At 43.3% G+C, this 18,867-nt stretch overlaps 2 protein-coding genes across 4 annotated transcripts in view; both read right to left on the bottom strand.

Moving 5' to 3' along the window:
* hook2 (hook microtubule-tethering protein 2) overlaps positions 1-18,867 on the bottom strand; it is a 305,258-nt gene that overhangs the window by 271,734 nt on the left and 14,657 nt on the right. For 2 of the 3 annotated variants that reach the window (XM_080725109.1, XM_080725110.1), the window contains 6 exons: positions 18,324-18,358; positions 18,143-18,225; positions 17,688-17,791; positions 17,322-17,429; positions 16,681-16,752; positions 14,177-16,494 (listed from right to left, as the gene is read on the bottom strand). The exons of the other annotated variant lie outside the window; for it this stretch is intronic. In XM_080725109.1, the coding sequence (XP_080581235.1) occupies positions 16,366-16,494; positions 16,681-16,752; positions 17,322-17,429; positions 17,688-17,791; positions 18,143-18,225; positions 18,324-18,358 (531 nt within the window). In that variant the 3' untranslated portion in view covers positions 14,177-16,365. Of the gene's footprint in view, positions 1-14,176; positions 16,495-16,680; positions 16,753-17,321; positions 17,430-17,687; positions 17,792-18,142; positions 18,226-18,323; positions 18,359-18,867 lie in introns of those variants that run through there. 3 annotated transcript variants of the gene reach the window in all.
* Positions 523-2,025, bottom strand: LOC308283843 (LETM1 domain-containing protein LETM2, mitochondrial-like; the record flags this gene model as incomplete). Its single annotated transcript, XM_080724345.1, has 1 exon — positions 523-2,025. The coding sequence occupies one exon, from the start codon at positions 2,023-2,025 to the stop codon at positions 529-531; it is 1,497 nt and encodes a 498-aa protein (XP_080580471.1). The 3' UTR covers positions 523-528.

Raw genomic sequence — 18,867 nt, 5'->3', positions numbered from 1 at the left:
CATCTCCTCACTGACATTAAATCAGTTGCATCCCACCGCCAGTGGTCTGCCAGTCCAGTGAAATGTCAGGTTAACAATACACTGTCCACCTGTACTGGTACAGTGGCAACTGAATGGAGTGCATGAATTAGGAAAGGATGGTGGGTTAAGATACAGACTAGAGGCTGCTGAAGTTAAGTTTAAAGCATGTATGAGCTCAAACTGGCGGTAAAACGTCTTCCGGGGGGTTTACTACAGAAGGACAATCGATAGCATGGGACAAGAGTCCTGTAACACAGATCCACGTGGCATCTGGAGTCAGACAGACCACCTGTGTTGTGGGACGACACATTTTAAGTCAGGCCAAGCCAAGAGCCTCCCATCACTCAGGCCAAGAGAGATCATTAGAAGATGTTTAAAACGGCTGTGAGAGATAAAGCTCCAATGGTGGCAAGCCATGGCGTTGTCCACAGCCCGACACCCCTCATGGACACTAGGTGCCACTGCCAATCTTCCATCCAGTCCAGACCTCGAGACCCCTGCCACACTTTAGACACCATTGGCACTCATCTTGCTCTTCTGAGCCAGATCTGTTGCCGCCTTGGCCTGAAGGATTTCAGCAGGAGTAAGAGGTTTGTCTGACAGCACAGGGGCCTTGTCTCTCACCTCCTCTGCCGGTCTGTCTTTGATGACCAGGGCAGGGTCAGCCAGCCTGTCAGTGGAGGCAGAGGGGGTGGTTGCTTCTGTATTCTCCACAGGAGGAGGGTTAGATTTCTCAAGTTTAGGTACAGGGGGGATGATCGGAGCTTTAGGTTTGAGGTCCGTCAAGTACATGGCCCTGGAGAGCAGCAGCAGGGATGGAGGAACATTCTCCTTCAGATGCAGGTCCAGCCACTGCTGTAGCTGCTGACGTAGCTGGTCGGTGGTGAGACCCAGAGACCTCATCCCTCGACTACGGCATGCTTCCTGCAGCTCTGACACACTCATGGCCGGCACACCCTCTCCTGCGATCATCTCATCGTCTGCCTTGATAGTCCTCAGCTGCATCATCAGCTGGAAGCGGAGCAGATTGTTGGTACCGATGGGCTGCAGCTCCAGCAGCTTACACAGAGCCACCAGCTGGGGGCGCTCCAGGTGCTCCAACGTCAGCTCATCCTCAAACAGCTTGGAGAACTTGACGATGTCCTTGGTGGTAGGCTGTTCCCCGGTGTGACGCACCTTCTGGAAGTATGTGGAGAAGCGCTGCGTCTCGTCCTCAGTCTGAACCTTTGCTTTGTTCCTGCGGGCCATCTCTGCGATGGTCTCCTGGAGAAACTTGGCCAGTTCCAGTTTTGCTGCCAGACCCTTCTTTTGCTTCTCCTCCTTTTTGGACTCCTTCTCGAAAGGGGAGGGAAGAATCTCTGGGAAGAGCTTGAGGAAGACAGGAAGCAGGAACTCCATGAAAGGAACGATGATGAACAGCGTGAAGGGCACAAGACGGAAGAGGTCAGCACAGGTCCTCATGAGCCGTCTTCTCTCCCTGCGTGAGAGAACTTGTCCGTGCAACAACCTCCACCCCATCCTGCTGGCAATCTTGGTGTCGATGCCCAGGAGCCGAAAGCCATTGTAGTAGTGTTTCATCTCATCCACAATCCTCACATATAGAGATTTTTTCACCACTGCCCTCTCCTGAGCTGGAGCAGCAGCAGCAGGTGGTGGGGTGGGAGCTGGTGGGGGTTGAGCGGGGGTCAAAGGTGTGGCGGGTTCTTTCTTTGTCGCCTGAGGGTCATCCTGGGATCCAGGGGCTTTATTGTCTTGTTTTGTGTCCTGGAACCAAGCGGTTGAGCTGTGTAGCGACCTGGCTAGCAAGCTAGCGCTTTGAGTCCGACAGGTGTGGGTCCTGAGGCAGTGGTGGGAGTGCCTGGTTGTGTATATGGGGGATAAATGGCCGGTACGTTCTAGGTAGACTTTGGAAGAGAGAGACGAACAGCTCTGTCTCTTGGACAGCAAATATGATCCCCTGCATCTTGTGACAGCCAGAATCACCTGGGCATTAAAAACTGCCATAGCAGAGGCAGAGTGAGGTATCCTCACAGGAAATTATCCTCCTGAGCTACATGTCCTTAAAAAAGTAAACAGTTTGCTCATGAGGGACAGAACACTCAGTCTCTCTCTCTTGGCTGTCAAAAATAAAGATGGGCATAGACTGTAAAGGTTTTGAAATATTTAATTCCAACTCCTACTGTACAAGTACATCTTCTCTGATGTAAAACCAAATGTTGGGCCGGTTTGCGCTTGTCAGTGATATCCATATTTGGACATAATGTGACGTCAGGCTCAGACACAACAAGTGTAACAAAGTGCAGCATAACAGTAATGTATATTTGGGCACAATTGGCCGCCACCTACTACAGACAATGGTTCATCGTATTTGCCAATATTTTCATTGACATAAAAACTGAGAGATAAGAACTATTTATATTGGGCTATGATACGACTGTGACGTAGAGCTCCCATAGTGACTGTTGAATGTAGCCATAAATTATAACTACCAGGAGAGGGTGCTAATATGCGGAGGTTATGTCTCTCCTGGAGTTATAAGCCAGAGTCATATGGCTCTCCCTGGTTGAGCCCCAAAGTCCATACTACGCTCAAAACATGTACAAATCAATAAGTTGCTCACCGAGTCGTCGAAACAGCTTTATATCTACCGGCACACTCGTTGGCATGTGTTAGTCCATATGTTTCTAATAAATTAATGTTTACTAAAACTTCTCCGAGACTCAGTCTCCCTCGTCGCCTTCAGAACGCTTCAGAACTACAGAACGTCGGAATACTTCCGCATACAAAAACGTCATGTCCTAGTATGAGCGAATCGCAACGGCGATCAACGTCACGTGATATGGTCGGCCATTTTTACCCAAGCAGTTCAAAAACAAGGAAAGCAATGAGACTCGGAGAAGTTTTAGTAAACATTAATGTATTAGAAAAATATGGACTAACACATGCCAACGAGTGTGCCGTCCGGTAGATATAAAGCTGTTTCGACGACTCGGTGAGCAACTTATTGATTTGTACATGTTTTGAGCGTAGGATGGACGTTGGGGCTCAACCAGCGAGAGCCATATGACTCTGGCTTATAACTCCAGGAGAGACATAACCTCCGCATATTAGCACCCTCTCCTGGTAGTTTATAATTTATGGCTATGTTGAACGTACAGTGGAATATATTATAGCTGATTATATTTCCAGGGTTTCTCTGTATGACTCAGTACTGCTGCACAAATCTTGCTTGAAATAATGAATAGGCTGCAATACCCACATTAACTCTTTGGCTCTTTAGAGTTTACCCTTTCAGGATATTGACAATGATACAGTTGTTGATCAAAAGGTTAACTCTTATCATCTTGATAATCTGTCTTCTGATGGGTGGAGGCAGGGCCAGATTAACCCTGTGTGGTGCCCCAGGGCGACCAAGTTCAAGTGCCGCCCACGCCGGGTCGGCCACGGTCTCGCGGGCCAAGGCCGCCTCATTCACGGCTGCGGCGCCGGTGGCTACGCCGCTGCTGGAATCGCATCTTGCTTTATGCCGCGCTTTTTTCTGCTGTTTTTTGTCTTTTTGCACAACCGCTTAACTGTTTTCTCCTTCCCATGTTGAATTGTTGTTTTCACTGAAATGCCGCCAAAATAGCTGGGCATTGTGGGCACAGGTCAGGATACAGGAAGCGTGGGAGCACCCATTTGGGAGGGGAGGGGCACGTGAATGAATGGCTGAATCATGTGAATGCACAGACTCAGTGTGGGAATGATTGAGAACTAGGCTACTTTTCTTTACATTATGGAGGCCTACACACATATATAAAACATACTATAAATATATACATTGTAGGCCTATTTTGTTTTCACCACATGATGAAGAATGACTTTTTCCACCCTTAAAATGGACACAACATGTTTGAACAATATGCTTTAAATATGCCACAAGACCCTGGACCCAAACCAAGCCATTTTCATCTTCTAAGTGTTCCCCCAGCAGCCAAAACAACCCCATTCTGCCACATTTTAAATAGACGTTTTTTTTTAGCCCACAAGCTAATCCAGGCTAACTGAGAAATTATATCACAGATTCATCAAAAATGGAGCAAATGCTCTAATTCCAAGGTCGAGTTGCTGTCTAACCCTTGCCAACATGACCATGACAACTTTGGCGTTTTTAATCCACTGATTGATTTTATATGATTTTTATATGGGGCCTCAGTGAGGTCAAAGAGCTAAGCAGCAGACCATATCACCATTATAAATATATGAACCATTTCTCAAATGATCTCATCACAACCTCAAGTTCTTATCTAAGCCTTTCCAACTGGTAAATGTAAACTTTGGTGTGTTTGATTAAGATTTATTTCTGTGAAGCCTCCTCCTCCTGCTAATGTAGGCTATGGGGCTCCACATACAGCTAAGCCAGTGGCAGATACATTATGCAAGCTTAATAAATAAAACAAGTACCTGATGCTCCCCTGATCCATTTCGAGTTGTTATTTAACCCTCAGCTTAAAAAAAAAAAAATCTTCAAAAAAAAATTTTTTTTCCAAAATATTTTTTGTGCCCCATTGGCATGTGTGCCCCAGGGCACATGCCCTACGAGGCCTATGGTTAATCCGGCCCTGGGTGGAGGTCGGTCTACCGCTATAGCCTACATTTCGGCCATTTGAAAACAGCAGATCTGCTATTTTCAAAAGATTTTTATATATTTGAAAACATAAAATGGGACATTCTGCACAATGAGTAGGCTTTTGTTACTTTAAAGTAGGCTACATAACATTACAATACCAATACCTTTGTACTTGTAGCCTACACATTGTAGGCTTACTACATTTTGGATTCTGGACGTCCACTTGTAACAGTGTTTCTACCTTGCAGGCGAGGTTAACCTTGCAGTATTGATACTTTTTTTCCACTATTCCACCAGCCTTTCCACCGCGGAGGAAAACGTTTAATCCAGCCCGCCTCCACAGCTATTCTCAGTAATGTGGGCAATGTGAGGAAAGTGGGCCATCTTGTGCTGAAGCAGATGTATTGTATTACATATAGACGTGTTGCCGTTTCTGCGTACAGCTGCAGTGCAGGCAGTTAAACGTTGTTTACTGGACATGTCATCAGTTTAAACAAATATCTAGACGTGTATATTTAATACATAGATAGACAGAGAGGGAGAGAGAGGGAGATAGATAGATAGATACATTATCTATTATTGTTTGTTGTTTAACTAGAAGAGTAATTGACGTTAAGGTTTGTGTATGTTGTCATAGCGACCGCATTGCATTGTGGAATTATGCCTGGCAGTGTCCATTTACAGAAATTAATGATACAGAGGAGGAGTCTAAAGTTGTCTTATGGAATTTCAGACGCTGTGGTGACGTCACACAGCCAGGAGCCACCCTCGCGCTTTCTTTTCTTTTTGGTTTTGCGTGTAAACAAATCAGAACGTGTCGCAATTGTGACGTGAAGGTGACGTTGCAGAATTTAGCTCCATAAAAGGCAGATCACAGCCACACATGTATCACTAATCAGTGTGTTTATTGAGCGGTGTGTCATTGTGCATTTATATGAACACAGTCAATATGTCCCAGCTTGGAGATAAAAGAACTTCATGCAGCGACTCAGGAAATGCCTCCAACTGCACAGCAGATGAACATGACACCATGGGTTCAACTGGACACAGCAGCAAGAGGAGGATGAGAGTGGTGAAGCGTGAGGCAGGGCAGAAGGAGAAGGAGACAGCCATCCCACTGCAAAAACAAAAGAAGACACGTGGTCGTGTGAAGATAGAAATTGAATTCATTGCGAACAGGTTAAAGCGAAATCACACCTTCAGCAAGCGTAAAAATGGTGTAATAAACCAGGTCAAAGAGCTCTCCACGCTGACAGGATCCCAGGTTCTCTTGCTGGTGGCCAGTCAAACGGGACGCGTCTATGAATTTGCCTCCGACAAACTCCAGCCCGTGTTCGCTAGTGAGGTGGTCAAAGACCTGATTCAATCCTGCCTCAACTCACCACTGGACTCACCACCACCACCCCACGATGATGATGGTGCACCCATGGATTTGAGCACCCGACCACAAGCTGTTGATGATGATGATGTTGCAGATGTGGCCGCTACGGCTGCCACGGGCTTCGAAGAGAAGATGAACCTTACCTTCCAAGCTTCTGAGTCGGAGAGCCTGAGCAACAAACACTAAAGATGAATTGAAACTATCTTTGGACAACGTGGTCAGTCTACCAGGCACCACCAGCAGCAGCAGTGCCCAGTCCATGGTGACCACAGCCTCGCAGGAGAGCAGCGGACTGCAGGTAAAACAGCACAGCCAGGCCCTTGCGCCGCTGTGTGTCAACACAGAGCAGCACCAGTGCACGCCAGTGCCACGTTCCCAGCCAACCACACCCATGCCTGCATGCGCCCATGTGCCGGAGGAGACTGCCATCGAGCGGCGCCGCCGTCTGGGCAGAGAAAGCCAGCGGCGCCACCGCCAGAGACTCACGGAGGACCAGCGCCGCATGCACAGTGAGCAGCAGCGGCGCCACCGCCAGACTCTCTCGGAGGAAGCCGCCGCCCACCAGCGCCGCCTAAACACAGAGCTGCAGCGCCGCCGCCGCCAGAGATTCACGGAGGACCAGCGCCGCATGCACAGTGAGCAGCAGCGGCGCCACCGCCAGACTCTCTAGGAGGAAGCCGCCGCCCACCAGCGCCGCCTAAACACAGAGCAGCAGCGCCGCCGCCGCCAGAGATTCACGGAAGAAGCCGCTGCCCACCAATTCTTGGTTGCGACCGTAGGTCGCAGTTTAGTTGCGACCGTAAGGTCGCAGTTTAGTATCAAAACCTCCACCGGCCGTCCGTCACGTCACACGTCACACCTTTGCCCTGCTCATATCTCCGCATCAGTATGACATCACACTGCTGACATCAGTATGAACCTTTGTGTACGTTGCTGTGGCAACAGTCTGTTGTTGCTGGTCTGTTAGTGTACGTTAGCAACCACCTTAGCAACCATGGTTTTACCCTAGCAACCAACTGTTTACCCTAGCAACCAACTGTTTACCATAGCAACCATGTTTTTTACCCTAGCAACCAACTGTTTACCATAGCAACCATTTTTTTACCCTAGCAACCAACTGTTTACCATAGCAACCATGTCTTTTTTACCTTAGCAACCAACTGTTTACCATAGCAACCATGTTTTTTACCCTAGCAACCAACTCTTATATTGCTAAAACAAACTTTTGGCCTATTTGTGGAGATAAGCGACCAACGGTCGCTTATCTCCTGGTTAGGGAGTCTTACTGGTTGCGACCGTCAGGGAGCAGTTTACTATGAAAACCTCCACCGGCCGTCCGTCGGTCGGTCACACGTCACACCTTTGCCCTGCTCATATCTCCGCATCAGTATGACATCACACCACATGTGTACACAAACCTTTGTGTACGTTGCTGTGGCAACAGTCTGTTGTTGCTGGTTTGTTAGTGTACGTTAGCAACCACCTTAGCAACCATGGTTTTACCCTAGCAACCAACTGTTTACCATAGCAACCATGTTTTTTTACCCTAGCAACCAACTGTTTACCATAGCAACCAGATACGCAGAGCAGGGATCTCCATATATGGGCATAAACAGGTGACATCACACTGATGTCAGATACTCAGAGCAGGGATTTCTCCATAATATATGGGCATAAAAGGGATTCTGTTAGGGATCTCCATATATGGGCATAAAAGGGATTCTGTTAGGGATCTCCATATATGGGCATACAAGGGATTCTGTTAGGGATCTCCATATATGGGCATAAAAGGGATTCTGTTAGGGATCTCCATATATGGGCATAAAAGGGATTCTGTTAGGGATCTCCATATATGGGCATAAAAGGGATTCTGTTAGGGATCTCCATATATGGGCATAAAAGGGATTCTGTTAGCTGTTAGTGATCTCCATATATGGGCATAAAAGGGATGCTGTTAGGGATCTCCATATATGGGCATAAAAGGGATTCTGTTAGGGATCTCCATATATGGGCATGAAAGGGATTATGTTAGGGATCTCCATATATGGGCATAAAAGGGATTGTATCCCAGATGATGCCCTGTTAGGAGATCCACACTAACAGAATCCATATATGGTCCTACCGACAGCTGCTATAAGCCAACCCTGGCGATAAGGTCTGAGTCGAAGAAATGCTTCTTTCCTGGCAAGAATTGCCCCTTTATACTGTAGGGCTCGTTTGTGTATTGTATGACATCACGCCACATCATCGGCTGAGGACTGTGTGATGTCATCATATCTCCATATATGGAGACATAAGTTGCTCATGCCCAAATATGGGCTGGTGAGGTCAGACTTAGTGTGATGCGTAGGTTATCTCCATATATGGAGATTCAACTTCAATGAGTAACCATGGCAAACTGTCAACTGCCCGTATGTCTTGATAATTGGTAAAACAATTTTTTTGGCCTATTTGTGGAGATAAGCGACCAACGGTCGCTTATCTCCCGATTAGGGAGTCTTACTGGTATCAAAACCTCCACCGGCCGTCCGTCGGTCGGTCGGTCGGTCACACGTCACACGTCACACCTTTGCCCTGCTCATATCTCCGCATCAGTATGACATCACACCACATGTGTACACAAACCTTTGTGTACGTTGCTGTGGCAACAGTCTGTTGTTGCTGGTCTGTTAGTGTACGTTAGCAACCACCTTAGCAACCATGGTTTTACCCTAGCAACCAACTGTTTACCCTAGCAACCAACTGTTTACCATAGCAACCATGTTTTTTTTACCCTAGCAACCAACTGTTTACCATAGCAACCATGTTTTTTTTACCTTAGCAACCAACTGTTTACCATAGCAACCATGTTTTTTACCCTACATCCCTCCATATATGGAGATAACCGACGAATCTCACTAAGTCTGACCTCACAAGCCCCATATTTGGACACAAACAACATATAACTCCATATATAGAGACATAGCTGCTGACATCAGTATGACATCACACTGCTGACATCAGTATGACATCACACCGTACACAAATTACCCTTATATAAGACCGGCATTATCTACCGACAGATTGTGGAGTAACGGTCGCTTATCTCCCGATTAGGGAGTCTTACTGGTAAGTCACACTTACCAATTCTATTCACATAATAGAGATACATTTTAAAGATAATTTGGGTAGAGAGATGGGGTGTGACATACCGCAAAGGCCGTCGGGATCGGGACTCGAACCCACAACACTCTGTCAGGCGTCAGAGCTTATGTGGTATGTGCCTGGACCGCTAGGCCGGCAGGCGCCCAAGACACATTTTATGAACCGTTGAAATAGTTGGACTACTACTACTACAACAACTACTTGGGGGCAAGGGCCCTATTGGATTTTCTGCACATGGTCTGAAAAATAAAGGCAGGATAAATACTCATGCACATCAAACTAATGCAAACATCATTTATTGGACTTTTAAAATACTGATGAAAGCACTTGATCCAGTTTCATAGGGTACCCGTGGTTGGAATTTCAGTTCCTATTGTCCAAACTATTTGAGGTTTGTCCAGGCTGTGCAGTTGTTGCTGATGAGACAAATACAATACTGATGACAGAACTTTATCCAGTTACAGTACATGTAAGTGTTTGGCACAAGTCTTGCAGTTTGTCCTGACATAATGAGATGTCTTTCCAAGTTCCCTTTGTTCACCACTGCTGCATTGTTGTTACTAATGGGACAAACCTTCCCATTCCGAATAACAAAGAATAACAATTAATTGCTGTCTTGTTGCGTCTTATTAGAAATGGTTGGATGATAGTAAGTAGCCTAATAGTCAGTGGTGGAAAAAGTACTCAAATGTTTTAAATATCAATACCGCAATATTGAAAGTTGGGAATTCAAAATGTACTAAAAGTACAAACATATTGGTATCAAAATGTAATTAAAGTACATACTTTACTACATACTCATTATGCAGAAGGTCCAATTCTACAAACTTTCACATTATTTAAAATGTATAAAAAACTCTTTAGAAAATAGCAGACACATCTCTGCTATTTTCAAATAGCTGAAGTGGTGTATGCTTTGCAATAATAATCAAAATCTACAGTAACTAGTAACAAAAAATTCAAATAATTGTAATTGAGTAAAAGTATAGCCTCCGAGATGTAATGGAGTAGAAATAAAAGTATTAGAAATTGGAAATACTCAAGTAAAGTACAAATACCTACACATTTTACTTAAGTACACCATTATTGACCATTGGGTCCATTTTATGCCCATATATGGAGATCTATGTATCTGCCTGACGGGCGGCCAAGCGTCTAGTCGGGGGACCGGCCGAGTCTCTGACAAAAGAAATATTGTTTTTACCCCACAATATATGGCAAATAAAGTTAAGCCATTAAAACTAGGAAAGCATCTGTATCATAGGTTCTACACATGCATTTAAAAATAATCATATTGTTTATGTCCCAAAAACGTTTTTCAAAAGGTTTGAGGCTTAATTACCACTCCTGAATACAGAGCCTCTGACATTTCTGCCTGGCTTTCAGAGCATTTTCAGCTGCAGTACCACCTTGTCCTTAGTGGGAGGACTGCGCTATTGAGCCTCACCCTCATCCCAGCTCCTCCCTGCCTCCTGCTCAGGGCTGCCCACCCCTCCCCAACCCCTAACCTTGCCTACCAGGCTTTCTGAGAAAAAGCCTGGTGTTCGTTCACAACAGGCCGTTTGGTTTCCGCCTAGAGCGCGGAAACCACTAGAAGAAGCGGCGTCGCTTTGATTTGGTTCCCTCCGTTTGTTTCCCCAATACCTAAAATGCTCGAGTAGCCTAGTGTAGTCTTGCCAGTCGCTAAAAGTTGGACTAAAAGATGCATATGCCAAACGAATTTTTCAAAAGCAAAACTACTCCGCATCAAGGAGTTTATTAGGTAGGCCCTAAAAGTGTGTCCTTGAGCGCAGGGGAATATTTTGGGTTAAAACTGAATCCGGTTTGATCTTTCCGGCAAATTGTAGTCCTTTGAGTACTACAATATGACGTTTTGTGGTTTCCGCTCCAGACCGGTTACAAACCCGAAAAGTGAAGTGATCCCAGACTACCAACCCCCACTCAGCACAGCAGCAGAAATAAAAATATAAAATCAGACAGCTTATTCTGAGACATAGAACCTATCCCAACCCTATACCTCCCTGCCCCTTCCTTGTATATACTTGTATACTTGTATATTCCTTGTACATACTTACTGTCTGTTTAGATTTACTGTATAGCCTATTCCTTGTATATACTTACTGTTTGTTTGCCAGACCCATGAAATGGGTAGGCCTACATAAGCAAATGTCTGTCCGGGTTTTCTATATAAAGGGTATATATGATGATGACATGCCTACAAAAGGCATGATGTCATAAATGATGATGACAGACAGGGGGTCTGGCACAACCAGGTTGACCTGGTCTAGTTAGATTTACTGTTTTCTTTTCTTTTTTTTCCCCCTTTTTCTTTACATATCTACTGCATAGTACTGTGTTCTATTTGTCTGTCATTCAATGTTATATGAGATACTTAAATGGTTTCCTGTTGAAATAAGCTTAGTCTTTTCATGGATCTCCTTTTAGTAGACCTTGTACCAGTGAACTGTACCGTCATGAATCTGTACATTTTCCTATGCAAACTTCTAATAAAGCCTTCAATCAATCAATCAAACCATAAACTGATAAAAGACACAATGGTCAAAAAAAATCAAACCTCGGTTTGAAGTGAAGCGGTGAATTTTTACTCTGTGTTCTAGAGCTATGAAATCTGTGTTCTAGATATATACATTATGTGTTCTAGATCTATACTTTCTATGTGCTTTAGTTCTATATTTTTATGAATTCTGAATGAATGAATGATTTTGTCTGGAGGGCCAAATTGGCATGTGAAGCTTGACCAATCCTCAATTGGTCAAGCATGCACGGGACATGTACGGGACAGACAAAACTTCAGTCAAGTGAGGTCCCCAAATGATTTTGGAGGAGTCCCCAGGCCAGATGACAGTGAGGCCATTCATAATTTAAGGACCTAAGACCTTTTAATAAAGAATCTGGAAACAGACCATTACTTTATTTATATATATATATATATATATATATATATATATATATATATATATATACATATATATACATATACATATACATATACATATACATATACACATACACATACATATATATATATATTCTTTTTTTTTTTTTTTTTCCGGACCCGGACCCGTTTCAAAAAAATATTTGTGGACCCCTGGTCTACATCTATACGGAACAGAGGCGAGGAGGAGACAGCTGAGTTACAGATGCTCTAGTCTTTGACCCAGACCTCGTCAAAGAACATGTTAGCTTGAATGACGACCATGGTATGAAGCCTTTCCCTGTTGTTGTGCCTCCCTGCTTGTTGGAGAACCTGGAGGAGGAGGAATGAATGAAGATGAGATGTTTGTCACACTGGTGAATAATCAACGAGCGTCACCATCACATCCATATTTAGGCAATACTGATGTCATCAATATGATGTCAGAGAATCTGACAGTGTTGGCACCTTTGATATGTTGTAGTTGTTGGTCAGGAAGTTTATGTTCAACATATTTTAGGGTGTGTTAAAATAAATTTCATTCTGTTTTACGATAGCAGAACTCTTTAGTATATGCTGTCAATCCTGTTTTACTACTAGTGATTCTTGCTTCCAAGATGATTTCCTTTTTTACATATTTTTTCGACTTTATGAATGGCAAAATACAAAGTCAAATACATGAAACGTATGGGAAGTCTTGGCAGAAACTCAGTCAGAGCAAAATTGTTTGGGCATAGTAGGCTGGGAACTGTGGGAAGTAACTCCCTCTCCACATTACCCTTTACAGTGGAAGTTAAGGCGGACCAAGTGTGCTGACACTTTGCCCAAATATGGAGGTTTCTATGACATCATAGTACTCACATACTATAATAGAACCCATGCCATTATTTGACTCCCCCACAATTATATTTAAAAATAATAAACGGTGAAGTGTTCTTTGTTGGATGGAAGTACCACATGGCTGCAGCATAGTGGCCAACTGTGTGTGATGTGTTGCAGGAAACTATTATAAATTATAAGTGAACACCTCTTAAATTGTCTTAATGCTCTTATTTTACTACACTTCCTTTTTGAAATGTGTGATGAAGATTTCAGCACTAGATGGCAGTAGTAGAAAGGAAAAGATGACAGCCCTGCAGTACTGGTATATTACAGCATACTGGGCAGAAGTTGACCCATAATTTCATCTGGCAGAGAGAGGACATGGCCATCAAAAAGAATAGTGATATGTTGCATACATAGGGCTCTATTATTGCCTTAGTTGACACCAGGTTCAAAGTGGTTAAGGCCCAGAGCATACAATAGCAATCTCTCTCTACTAAATATATCAGAGCGCAAAGGATGTACTGCGAGTTACATTTTCAGAATTCTACAGGAGAGAAACCCGTTTTTCTTTAAGGTTATATAATCGGTTAGATACCTGTATGAAGTTTATGTCCAGGTACCCATCCTGAGGTAAATCACCCATGTTTCAAACTCTACCATGAATCACTGCATTTTGAATTGGTGTGTTCACTGGCTGTGTTTTATTGACTGGAAAGGAGGAAGTCCATATTTTGTGTTGCAACTGGTGACCCTTAAGCCCGTATCAGAGTCGGGTCCACGGTGGAAGGCTATCCACCGCGGTGTAGTGCCGTGTAGTCTTTTTGAGTCATAAAACTACAACGTTAACGGAACTACACCGCGGTGGATAGCCTTCCACCGCAGACCCGACTCTGATACGGGCTTTAGGCTTGGTTGTAACACCATGATACTGACTATGCCTTTATTTTTATTTTATTTTTTAAAGTAAAGAATTATGTCCATATTCTTTTAACATGGTCAAATTTCACCACAAATGTCAGATTTTCCAAACCCTCTTTATATATATATATACATATACACCCATATTATAATAAGACATTTTGGGGCTTTAATTGAGAGAGATCCATATAAAACAAAAACAGGGGTTCTATCCTCCTAAACGCTTGGAAAATGTGTTTTTACAAAACATAATAGCAAACCGGTTCAGAGTTCATTGGTATAAAGTCGATCAGAGATTATTTTAATCATATGGAAGTCCTAAAGCATAAGACCAGACACTGACTTATCTTATGTCCCCATTTATTTGTAGTGCAAAAAGACAACAACAGTCAGGACTACAAATCTACAACTTGTTCCAAACCCCTTTTTGTATGCCATAATCTACAAGACCACAATGTTATATACGGTAACCATGAAGACTTCTAACCTTGAAACAAACATCAAAACTCCATAAAACCATGCAAATAATTATAAGTACAGTGAAAAGATTAAAAAAAACAAAAACAATATAACCATCTACTCTCAAACAAACACTCAAACAAGAGCAGACTGGAACAATAAAGTGTACATGTATTGTAGTTTTTCAGTTTTGTACAGATCACAACATACGTATTCACAGGGGTCAAGTACAAGTCGCAAGAGAGCAGCTCTGGTACAGCAGAGATCACAGACTACAGTATAGCACACCTGGAGAAGGGGACAGCTGATTAATCATAAAATACGCTACAAGTAGTGTCTATACATAAGGTGCTGTCTATCACACAATCATACTAGATTTCAGGTAAAAACTTGATTCACTCCCAATCCAACAATCACAAATCAAAACCCAGTTGGCTTTATCCACTTAAGCCCTATACACTTAGTAGTTGTTTGGTGAATAGCTGAAAACAGCCGATCTACAACTCAGAACATGTTGCGATGCGACAGGTTGTGAGCTTGTATATTGGCAATTTTCAGGAAAAATAAATACTGACATTTTGAAAATGTCGCCTATAAATGACATGTCCAAGATAGGGACAACAGAGTTCAAGTCAAGCACCAGGTCTAATCCAGTGTATTGCAAAGGAAACATTTTCCTCCAGTTTAACTGAGAAGCTGTTGCTTGGGTTCATACAATATCACTCATTACTTCCACTGGGGGAAGTTCCAGTTTTAGCTGAGAATGAATACATGTTATTATGGAGAACAAACAAACTGAAGGCCCTTGCCTGTCAACAAAGATTGTAATGTAGATATTTAAATACATTCAAATCAGACAGCATAGGAAGTGGTGAGTGCGATTAGGCCCTACACAACTATGGAGAAAAAAAAATAACGCTTCTAATCTTTGGGAGGAATAAAAATAAAATAAAAGTATTAAATTCATAGACATCTGATATTTCATCATTATTTCTCTGAGAGACATTGCTGGTAAAGTCTCTGTGTATATGGAAAAATTGGACACAATTTTCCATATTGGTTTATTTCACTCACCAGTCACCATATCTCCGAAAAGATAAATTCATGTGGTGAGGGGCGGGTGGGGGTTAAAGTTAACTCATTTCCAAACAGAATTGCGTTCTTTATAAGTACTAATTGTTATTTCAGCGTATCGAGGGGGATATTCTGAGGTCTTTCTGTGAGGCACTGAAACAGAACCACTGTTTGTACAGTAAAGTGCTTTGGTGAATGCAGTGTAAATGATAACTTGAGTGAAAAATTAAGGTTTGAATGAGAGATTCAAGTGAATCAAACGGAAACAAGACCAAAGCCACTACACATCTCATCTCCATCTTCTTCCCATATTCTTAAGGTCCTTCAATTAGCAAAACATCAACCAGTGAGAAACCAAAAAACAACAAAAACAGTAAGTTAAGGAAAAACTCCAAAAGAAATGGATTCAAAAAATAAATATGAGATTGTTACCGTCTGTGGGGTCTTTGTTCCGTCTGTATGTGAGAGGTATTACATCCGTGTAGCTTCACAAGGCTCATTTCTTAACAGTTATGTTACAGTTTCTCTGTCATTCCAGCAAAAAGACACAAGCAGTATTGGAACAGAAACCCCCAAGCACTGAGTCAAACCATTCTATACCATAAAATACATAAAAAGACTATATACAAAAAGACAAAAAAAAGTGACACACAAGTCCAGACGTTTGAGAGGACAGAGACCTCATCTTCTTTACAAGCTCTTCAGTTCCTTCCACAAAGTCATCTCCTCTTAGTTCCAAGGGAAACCTTGGAGTTTTATAAAACAGCAGTAGTACCTCTGGTTCTCTCAGAGGAAACAAACCTCATTATTGTTGAGCCAGCAGGGGGCAGAAGTGGGAAACGTTTGAGGATTTGCGGGAAACATTTGAGGGTTTCCTCTGGTTTAAAAATAAAAAGGGCATTAAGGCAAGGTGATTGGGAGTTGGACAGAAACTCTCCCTTCCAGCATATTATTTGTCTTTACAGTCTCATCCAGTCCTCCCCAGTTTAAAGGAGTGTCTTATCTGGGCTGGGGGCGTGTCAGACCTCTCCTGGCGTTGGTGGACTGTCTCTGCTGGGCCAGAAAGGACATGGCCTGGTTGGGGGAGGTCACACGCTCCCCGGCCACTTTCTGATGCAGGGCCATTCCCTGAAACGAGGAGTGGAGAGAGACGAGACCTGTTCAGAATGCTGCAACGCAGCGATGCGCAGGCAGGTGTCAAAACAACTGGCAAGATGCCTCGTCCAGTGCAGAGCGTGCTTATTATATATGGTCTTGCTAGTGTCGCTGTTAACATCCATATATAAATATATACATACACACACACTCACTCACCATGTTGTACCAGGCACTAATGATGAGTTTCTCCTCTTGGTCATGTCTGGCCCTGCTCTTCTCATAGTCATGCTGAATAAACACACACAAACCAACAGGATATCATGCATGAAGGCACGTGCGCAATATCAACACTAAAACTCTTCAATCTAACCTTTTAAAGGAGCACTCTGCTGTTTTTCAATTTTTTGCCTTTCCCTATCAGTTGGGGTGAAAGCTAGTCATGAATGAAATATGTGGCTGTATTTTCAACCCGTGATCCCGATGCTGGCATTAAAAAGTTCCAGAGTAGAGTGTAATTTGTATGTACCTATCGGTATACATGTTATAAGCTTGAGTACACTACTTAAGAAACACAACAAGCTGTGGTGAACATCAGACGCCACCAAGTGAGAGGGTTGAAGGAAAACTTTGACCTTTAGGAAGTACAGTATGAGAACAAGCTAGAGTGAATCATTCTGGGCATGCATGGTTTGGGCAAGGGAACGATCCAGCAGTGATACAGGTCGATACAAAGTAAAGCTGGTCGTATTTTATACACACTTAACCCATTTAGACATGTCTCTAACAATAAATAACTGGAGATAAGCTTGAAAAATGACTGAGTACTCCTTTAAAAACACACATGCAGTGTACTGCACCTCTAAGTGGTGGATTCTCCTTTCTCTCTCCGTTAGCTGGTTCTTCAGGGCCTGAATGTCAGGACTCAGCTTAGGGGGCTGCTGTTTGGGGTCTAAGGTTTTGATCACCTGCACAGAGGGAAGACAACATCTTCAATGACGTACATTAATCCTTGTTAAGTCCAAGGATTTATACTTCCTTCAGTCAACGTAAGTCTAGGTATTAGTCAGACCTGCCATGGATGGAGATCTAAATATTGTAAAACATGTTGTATAAAACTGCTACTACTGGTCAATGTTGAATTGAATCCTTCAGAATAAGAGGTAGCTAGGTTGGGAACAAAGATTTAATTGCACTATAAACAGGATTAGTCCGGATCAACCCACCGTCTTGGCCTTCTCCATGTAGCGCTTGTAACGCTCCTCCATGTGCTTCATGTCCTCGTCCTTCTTCCTCAAGATCTCCTGGAGCTCATCAATCTTCTTTGCCACTGAGAGGAGCGACAGACAAAGAGAAAGAAAGAGAGAGTTGAGGGGATGACGACAAGTGACCAACAAATCAGTATCAATTTATTCTACTTGACTATTAGAAGCTGTGCAGAAATTTGCCTTGGTGCAGAATTGACACCATGTGGTATGTTTCAAAGCGACTACATTATTTTCTGGGGGTCCCTGGAACAAAATATTTGTGGATGGAAAAGTTTGAGAACCACTGATCATAGAAACATATGTTTTTCAAAAACCTTAGAAAGATTTAGAAGACATTTCTAGAATCGGTCTCAGGTCTTAATGTGTGTAGTGTGAACAGAAGCCGCTCAGAGAGCGCTCTGGGCGTTCCTTACTGTTGCCGTCCACTTTGGGTTCCAGGTCATCGATGACTTCCCTCTTCTTCTGCAGGTCGGAGTGGGCCTCGTGGAGCTTCTCCCTGGGAGGACCACAGAAGGAGAACATTGTGAGAACATGGATCATACTGGTGGTCCTTTTTAACCAATGATATCAGCAGGCTGGATGGACACTACTTACAAATGCTCCTCTAGCTTTTTCTTCAATAAGGACGACTAAAAAAAGAAGGAAAAGAGAATAATTTACCAATACATAAAAATGGGTGTCATACAGTACGTTGTACTGAATCAAATCAAGTGCATGCACGTGCACCAACTACAAAAACGCAAGCTGTCAAGAGTCAAATCATAGGCCAGTTGCACTAAGGGTGGGCCGTACTTACGATGGCCTGATTTTGGCAGTGTCGGCCGGTGGGGAGGGGGAGGGGGGCAGGCGGAGAGACAGACAGACAGACAGACAAGACAGACAGACAGAGAGGGGCAGGCGTTAACGATGAATCACCACAGCAAACATGGGTTATATATCCCACACACGAGCACCCAGAGTAGGAGGAGAGCTGCATTGCAATCCTTGAGGGCCAAGAGCGAAAAGGACTGCTGTTCAATGTATACAATGGCAACTAGGATTTACTGTGCCAGCTGAAATATATATATATTTTCCATATATAATGTTTTTCATTAATCATTATAAGCACCAAATGTGTATGTAGAAGCATCAGTTATTA

This window comes from Nannobrachium achirus (assembly GCF_963921795.1).
Source record: "Nannobrachium achirus genome assembly, chromosome: 4".
NCBI lineage: Eukaryota > Metazoa > Chordata > Actinopteri > Myctophiformes > Myctophidae > Nannobrachium > Nannobrachium achirus.
Note: the sequence above shows the minus strand (reverse complement) of the source record. Positions and strands in the feature narration are given on the sequence as shown.